Source organism: Aristolochia californica, unplaced genomic scaffold (genome assembly GCF_029961685.1).
Source record: "Aristolochia californica isolate CCGP_79_NKW_82.1479 unplaced genomic scaffold, dmAriCali1.0.hap1 SCAF_12, whole genome shotgun sequence".
NCBI classification, from domain to species: Eukaryota; Viridiplantae; Streptophyta; class Magnoliopsida; order Piperales; family Aristolochiaceae; genus Aristolochia; species Aristolochia californica.
In genome coordinates, this window is record NW_027181793.1 from 19260349 (window position 1) to 19269063 (window position 8715).

At 36.9% G+C, this 8715-nt stretch overlaps 1 protein-coding gene across 1 annotated transcript; it reads left to right on the forward strand.

The window, feature by feature from the left end:
• The first annotated feature begins 322 nt into the window (after positions 1 to 322).
• Positions 323 to 2897, forward strand: LOC137946646 (putative pentatricopeptide repeat-containing protein At3g11460, mitochondrial). Its single transcript, XM_068792973.1, has 3 exons — positions 323 to 399; positions 493 to 576; positions 681 to 2897. Exons 1-3 carry the CDS (start codon positions 323 to 325, stop codon positions 2641 to 2643), a joined length of 2124 nt encoding a protein of 707 aa, XP_068649074.1. The 3' UTR covers positions 2644 to 2897.
• The last annotated feature ends 5818 nt before the right edge of the window (positions 2898 to 8715 follow it).

Genomic DNA, 8715 nt, shown 5'->3' on the forward strand with positions numbered 1-8715 from the left:
ATCAATGTTATTGACAAGCACCACCTTTAAAATTGTTGAATTTTCATGATTAGAACCTCGAGCAAAGTAAGAGGAGAGAGAGAGAGAGAGAACATTTAGGCTAAGAGAGAGCTTGGACGATTTAAGAGAAGGGGAAAGAGCTGGAATACTCTACCCAAGCCAATGACCTCTATTTATAGTTTTTTTTAGAAGATGTTATAATGTCCATAATGCCCTTACGACTATAAACTTTACATATAAAAAATACATAAGTAGACATGTTCCTTTTTGACTAATTACATCCTTTGTGTCATATTTCTGAGAAATCTCCTTATTTGCCATGATGCCACCTCTCTTGGACATGTGGGTCTTCTTTGGTTTTGTGGGCTTCAACCCATCTTCTAGCAAAAAACAATACGAGTACAAACTATCCCAACAAAATCAAAACTTACATCAAATGCATTGGAAATCATCATATGAATTCGTTGTGATGATGTGTGAATCATGTTAAAGTCATCCAAATGTTCACCTTAGCTACAGTCGTCTTGTAAGTGCTGAAAGAAGCATAGTGGATCAAGTATCAAATCAAGTCCCATCGTGTTAAACAGTTGAAGTTCTCACTCATTTGTGTAGTCTTCATGTTTGAACTGAATTCTTTACCAATTTTCATCTCCAATTCACTGTCATCTCCCGACACTCAGGGCAGCCGCTGTTTCCCATGACATGCTGAAAGGCTCCCCCCGCGTCTCCTCTTGCCTAGCAGACGCAAAACCGTCTTGGCCCCCTCGTAGAAATCCGGACAAGTATAACTTCCTATCCTCATGGAACTCACGCCTCAGAGGCCTTGCAAGACGCGGCCTCTTCCTCGAGGCCTTGCGCCTGTATCTCCAACTTCTTCGCTCCGGCCATTCTCCAAACCGTTTCACCTTTCCTTTTGTGCTCAAGTCCTGCGTTACTCTGTCTTTTCCATCTTGTGGTTCTCAGATACATGGCCATATTCTCAAAACTGGGTCTCATTCTGATACCTTCGTCCTTACCGCATTAATTTCCTTCTACTCGAAAACTGTCAGCCTCTCGTCTGCTCAACAGTTGTTTGACGAAATTTCTGGGTCAGATTGTTGTTTCAACAATGATTTCCTTCTTCCATGTTACAACGCGCTTATAGCCGGCTATACAGCCAGCTTCCGCACCTTCGATGCTTTGTCTCTCTTTCAACACATGCGCCAGGCTAATGTCAGCTACAACTCCATTACAATGCTTGGTTTGGTTCCCTGTATCTCTTCTCCAAGTCATTTGAGCTCTGGCATGGCCATTCATGCTTGCAATGTCAAGTGTGGTACTAACTTGGATACCTCTGTTGGGAATTGCCTTCTAACAATGTACGCCAAGTGTGGGTCAATCGATTTGGCTCGATTTTTGTTTGATGAGATGCCAAGGAAAGAGTTGATTTCATGGAATGCGATGATCTCAGGTTACTCCCAAAATGGTCATGCTAATTGTGTTGTAGAACTTTATCGTGAGATGGTATCATCTGGGGTGCAGCCTGAGGAGGTGACACTAGTCGGTGTTCTTTCATCTTGTGCTCACCTTGGCGCCAGCGGTGTTGGCCGTCAAGTTGAAGACTACATTGCAATGAGCAGGTTTGGTTTCAATATATTTTTGACAAATGCACTGATCAATATGCATGCAAGATGTGGAGAGCTGGTGCGTGCCCGTGAACTCTTCAATGAGATGCCTGAGAAGAGTTTGGTCTCATGGACAGCTATTATATCTGGTTATGGGATTCATGGACATGGGGAAGATGCATTGGGACTCTTTGAAGAGATGATAAGGTCTGGAATTCAGCCAGATGGTGTGGTTCTTGTGAGCGTGTTATCTGCATGCAGCCATGCAGGCCTGACAGAGAGAGGATTGCTACATTTCAAAACAATGGAACGTTGTTATGGCGTGCGACCAGGGCCAGAGCATTATGCTTGTGTGGTGGATCTTTTGGGGCGTGCAGGCCGCCTCAATGAAGCACTTGATCTCATTAAGTCAATGCAAGTACGACCCGATGGGGCTGTTTGGGGTGCGCTCTTGGGTGCCTGTAAAATTCACAAAAATGTTGAGCTTGCAGAATTTGCTTTTGATCATGTAGTTGAACTTGAACGAACAAACATTGGCTATTATGTTATCATGTCTAATATATACACAGAAGCAGAGAGCTTTGAAGGTATAGCAAGAGTTCGAATGATGATGAGAGAGAGAGGACTAAGGAAGGAGCCAGGCTGTAGCTATGTTGAGTTCAAAGGGAAGATTCACCTATTTTTAGTTGGTGATAGATCTCATCCACAAGCTAAAGATATTTACAATATGTTAGCTGTACTGGAGACTTCAGTGAGTGAGCTATGCAAGATCAAATGTCATGATACAGGTCAGAAAGAAGCAGACGATATCCTCGATTTGACAGGGGTGCATAGTGAAAAACTAGCAATAATGTTTGGACTTTTGAACACAAATTCAGGAACAAAGATTTTGGTGATGAAGAACTTGAGGGTGTGTGGAGATTGTCATTCATTTATAAAGGCTGTTTCTAAGATTGCTAATCGGGTAATTGTTGTTAGAGACGCTACCCGCTTCCATCATTTTGAGGATGGAAGTTGTTCTTGTAATGACTACTGGTGATTGATGGGGTCCATATCATTGGTTATTTTCAGATCCTCAGATATTGGTAAACTATGAGACAACAAGGCCTGAGTATGTTATTATTGTGAAGGGTTTTTCTAGCTTATGCCTCAATTTTGTTGGCTTCTACTAATCCTAAGACATTCATTGGCTACCTGCCAGAGATTTAGGAGGGGACAAAAAAAAAAAAAAGACAATGCTTTAATCTACATGATCTTCATGAGATGTGCTAGCTAAAAGGTGAGAGTCTCACTTATTGTGTGTATATCTTTTTTATATGTTTCTGAAACATTTCCTTTCATCAACATTTGTATCAATTTATAAAAGTGATAACAATAAAAATTTCATTGGATTTTTTTTCTTCTTATTACACTATTTATCTCTGTAGAATCTGTTTTCAAAGGCTTAACCTCCTTTGTAGATCAAGGTATGCTTGCTAACTGATTGTACACGTCCTCACCTTTTCCTTTCAATTCTTGATAAGAGGTGATTAGCATGTCATCTGAACTCCCCTCTCACTGTTGTGGAGTCTATAGCTCATTCTGTCCATCATGAATTCTGAAAACTAATTTTGTGCTTGATTAAGCCATTGAACTAAAAGAGTATACTGAGAGAGGAGTGTTCCATCCGAAGTTCCACTATTTCACCCTTTCATGGCTTCAGCTTATTTAACCATCATGTACACTAAAGCGTTTCTGAACTGGATTGGTTGGATACTTGGGGAATTGAAGTAGAATTAAGCATGCTTGAAGGGAAAAGGTCTAATGGGGTCACTTGATGGATCAACCGATCCATGGCATAGTGGTGGTATGGGTTAAATTGAGATAATAAGTTATTCATAGAAGAAGTTGTAGTTGTTGTTAATAGGGTCATATGAACTCTCTCTCATTGTTTTCTGTTTCATTTTTAAGCCCATCTTGAATTTGCGAGATGTTTTGTTCAATTCTGGAACCAGTCAAGTGTAAATAGCAATGGTTAACTACAAAAATGACAAAGCTCTGTAGATTTTTTTTGTTAAAATGCTTGAATAATTGGCTGTCATAAGGTTCTTCTCACCTTTGAGCGAGATGCAGAACTTAGTGCAACAATTCAAGAAATCGATATCAGATGGAAATTCACCTCCTTGTCGTTTTGAGCTTTGGGCTGAGGAACAAAAACTGAATTTCGATAGGAAAGGTTTCTTTCTCCTTCCCTCTCTTTTCCTTCTTGCTGCTACTACCCTTGTTTTCTCTCACATGCTCTTCTCCTGCAAACTTTTTACTTCGGCAATGAGGGAGGCCCCAAATTCAAGTTATCTTTTGAAATATTTTGTGGAATAAACTGTTTATAAGGAGGAGAAGAGGAGTAGGGCACAAGAAGGCTGCGTGCACGCGGCCGCTGGAGGGTGGAGCAATGCGAGGAGGCCTTGTGCAGCTGCATGTGGCCCTCCCCTCGCAGCATGTTACAATGGTGCTGGAGGTTGTGTGGAGGAGGGTTTTGTGCAGTTATAGTAATTATCACTTAATAATTATAATTAATCATATGATTATCACTAATAAATCCTAATCATAACACTAATCCTAATCACACTCTAATTATGTCATAATTAAATCCTAGCCATAACCTATTCCAAATGGAACCCTAATTAAACCCTAATTATAGTCTTAATCTGAATTGAACCATAATTAAACTCTAATTAAACCCTAATCCTAACCCTAATCTGGATCAAATTCTAAATTAAACTCTTATTGAACCTTAACCATAATCTGAATCAAATTCTAAATTAAAATCTAATTAAACCTTAACCCTAATTCAAATCGAACCCTGATTAAACCCTAATCCTAACCCTAACCTAATTTGAATTGAACCATAATTAAACCTTTACCGTAATTGTAATCTGAATCAAACCTGAATTAAACTTTAATTTAACCCTAACCTAATCCAAGTCAAACCATAATACCCTAATTCTAACCCTAATCCAAATTGAACCCTAATTAAATCTAACCCTAGCATTAAACCTTAACCCTAAACCTAACTCTAATCCAAATAAAATCTCGATTAAATCCTAATTAAAACACTAAATAAACCCTAATTACAACCTTAATCTGAATTGGGCCCTAATTAAACCCCAAACTCTAAACCCTAATTTGAATCAAACCCTAATCCTCTCCCTAAACCTACATCCTAACGATAATGCAGTTATTTTTTAACCCTATTTATGGTTTTTTCTTTTTATGTTATTTTTTGTGTTGATATTCATGATGCATTTTTTGTTTTCATTCATATTGTATTGTGGTGTATGTTTTTTGTTGATATTGATATATTTTATGTATATTCAAAGTTGTATCATATTCTATGTTCATATTCATGATGTATTCTCTTTGTTTTATTTTGATATGTTGAAGTGTTATAGAATGGTGTCCATATGGAGAGGAGATATTTTTTTTTATAGCATGAAGGAGTGGGAATACGATGAGACCGTCGCATGGATTTTGTTTTCATATTTTTTGTGTTATAGGATAATTCTGTGTGTTTATTTATTTTGTTTATTTTGTTTATTTTAGTTCTTAGGATGGTAGATAAGGGAAGAGTTATAGGACCCTAAGTTTGGTTGAGCTTGATTCTAATAATAATATGAATTTAGTGAAAACCCATAATGAGCATAATTTGAATCTAAGATGAACATAATATGTATATTATAGGAAATCAATTTGAGCATAACATGAAAATAATACGAATGAATTGTTAAGTATAATATGAAAGTAACTTTAACCATAAAATTTTGACAGGCGTCTTAAATTGTAATCATAAAACAATAAACAATATTGAGTCCTAAATAGGCAAGGTGGACCAGGAATATAAGTGAATAAAGAAGTTGGATGTGATATGAGAGATGTAGTTTGGGTGCTTTCCTGTTTGATCTTAGGGATTTCAAATTAGGGTTGTTTGATGTATAAAAAAGTTGGTAACAATAACAGCTATGGCTGTACAACATATTAGGGTTAACCACAAAATGGATAAGAATTGGATGTAGCTTTTGCATAATAGGTTATTCAATGAAGAATATAAAAAGGGATATAAGCTTTGATTTAGATGGCACACGACAATTATGTGGTTGGTTTTGATAATAAGATACATCATCCATGCAGAGTGCGAGTTAATAAGGTTTTCTAACATGTACTACAAGTAGAGGATCATTTATATGTACATGTGATGTCATCGAGTTATACATGATGGACGTTTCATGGGAAAGGTTTGGCAATCCCTTTGTTACCCATCAAGGGTGACCTTCTAGAGTGGATAACAAGAGCCATATGCATGATGGGATCCATGATGTGCATACATAACAGACATTTGCCAATGATAGTCAACCGGGTCTAGTAATCCAACCTAACTATCGAGACATAAAATAAACGATAATGACAAGTTTTGTTGAATTTTTGGAAAAAAGAAATACTTCACTGACTTATTTATAATTAATTAAAATTAGTCTCTATTTATAATAGAGAAAATAAGTAGAATCAAATTATATTTAAACTACCCATATCCCAGTTACACACAAAGTCTAACACTAAAAGATAAACCCTAGAATTATTGAACAACTAAACATAAATAGAAAACTAAATAACTAAAATACTTTTAACTGAGACTCTTCTGTAAGACCTCCTTCCATGAGATGTCCCTTAGACTACACCATATTAATTCTGGCTCTGTACTGTGAGAGTCATGTATGACTCTTCCATACCTGCTCTTCAACAATCTCTTATTTGTTTGTTCTATATTAAGCAACATGCAAGATAACCAATAAAGCAATGGATAAGATACTTCCGCCAATGAAAGAAGCTCTCCCTTCGATCGAGTTGTTGTCATGCAACTATTATGAGGGTAAAACTCTTTTATGCTAGTTGGGATTTCATATCATAAGTACTTGTCTTTAAAAAAGATTATATCTTTGTTGTAGAAGGAATATGAGGAGGACAGATACCCACAATGAGGTAGGTCGAGGTACACGTGATCAATCAACAAACAAAAGCCAGTGCTTCACAAAATCTTATGTTATTGCCCACACAAACCAGGCTTCAATGGTTGTTTATATCAAAAGAAAAAAACCAAGGACATGATGTAGCATTGCCAAGATACATATAGATGAAGCAAATACATTGAAACATCTTGTAGATTCTGAACTCTAGCATTAATTTGATAAATAGAACATGTGGTGTTCTTTGGACTCATGGAATGCACGTCTAGGCCTTGCCAACAATGATTTTAACCTTTTCAAAAATATGATTACTTCTTATAGTCTATGGTCAATGGTGTTGAGGTTGTATAATTTATCCTTGTGGAAGTGTATGAAAGATAATTGTTTCATGGTGAGTTTACTAATTCCTAGATTGAAGTCACCATGTAATGATATTCAAACTTATTTACACCCATTATAGATGAGTTGAAGGAGTTATGGGAGGAAGGAGTGCAAAGTTTTGATGCATTTACAAGAGAAGTTCTATGATGTATGTTGCAGTTTTTTGGACCATGAATGATTTATGGCTTATGGTTCAACTCTCAGGTTAGAGTAACTTACAAGCCCAAAATATTTTCCCATGATTCACTTCATAACTCAACCTTTTACTTAGCCCAAGAGGGTCTGACCATGCTATGGAAGATAACTGGAAGAGGAGAGCACAAGTTAAACCTCCAATGGAACCCAATAGTAGCTAGCTTGTAGGATTTTAGTTCAGTTTATTAAGCAGGAGACTGTGATTGAGTAGAAGACTTCATGTAAGGCTCAAGAAGCAAGAGAAAGCTTCAGTAAAGCCCATGTCATAGAGTAGTTTCCTTAAGTCCCTAGTAATGCAATGTGAAACTCTTAATCCCACATAGGTTAGGAGAAGTGTTCAAACTCACACACTATAAATAAGTGTAAGCTCCTTTGAGCAAAACCCCTTTATTTGGACGTGCTCCAACCCAAGGCATCTCAATTGACGATCTAAAGGTCATTAGGTGGGTTACACCAATCAGAGTGTTTTATCCTTCCCTAGTTAAGTTCATCTCTTGTGGTAAGCTTGTTTAGTATCCCATCTATTTATCTAGTCTTTTACTTTGATCTTGTTATAGTAGGTGATATTCTTAGTATAGTCTTATCAAGCTTAATTGAGTCTGTAGTGGCAAGAGGTCTCAAATGGTGAACCAAGCTGTCAATGAGTTTATCAAATAGTCTACAAGACTATTTGATTGTCTTCTAAGTCTATGTCATAATAGTCCTTAAATTAAGTTTGTGTGCACTATTACTGAATTGATCTAAGTGAAGCCTGCAAAAGAGTATACATGTTAATTTAGTGTCACTTAGCCAATTTTCTTGCAAAAGCCAGCCTATCTTACTTCCTTTTTCCGATTTTTCCGAAGCACTATTATTCCTTAAAGTCCTTATGTTATCTCTGTTGTCGAACTCAAGCCCTTATCCCATTCATTTAGTGTCCAATGTGGGTCTTATTCAAGAGTTCTAATCCTAGTCCAATTATGTCAATGAGTTGTGTGTTTTAATTAGGCAACTGATTCAAGTGTGCAATTGGCAACTACTTCCTTGAAGAGTTTCCCAAGTTAAACTACAACTGGAGTCTTCACATTCCATGAATAGAATTCCTGAAAACCCCATAAAAAGAGTCTGAATTTTCTTAGAAGTCCTCCAAAAGTTTGAGATAAAATAGGTGACTTTCCTAGTTTAGAGGAAGAGAACTCTAGCTAAGTAACTTTCTTAATTATCAAATCTTTTACTTTCCCTTTCCTACTGAAACTTGTCCCTGTTTATTGTAGAGTCTTTCTCTGTCTTAACAAGAGTGCAGTTGCTAGAAACAAGTGTCCCTTGTTCCCTAAGTCACATGAGATAAGCAACTTTCCCAATTTGGTTTCCTAGTTGGTGCCAATCAAAGGGATTTTCTTAAAGAACTTCCTCATCAGATCTAGGCATTTGGGTAATTCTAATTACTCTAGAAACTTCTTCGATGTCCTTTTTAGTCCCAAAAATCTATAAATACCTTCCTAAACTCATCCCTTGTGTTGTTCAAATCAAAAACACCAGAAAAGCTTCTATAACTGACT

Coding starts and splice junctions, on each gene's coding strand:
- LOC137946646 (XM_068792973.1), top strand. CDS start 323: ATGCCACCTCTCTTGGACATGTGGGTCTTCTTTGGTTTTGTGGGCTTC. Junction 400..492: donor TCTAGCAAAAAACAATACGA/GTACAAACTATC, acceptor ATCATGTTAAAG/TCATCCAAATGTTCACCTTA. Junction 577..680: donor GTATCAAATCAAGTCCCATC/GTGTTAAACAGT, acceptor CCCGACACTCAG/GGCAGCCGCTGTTTCCCATG.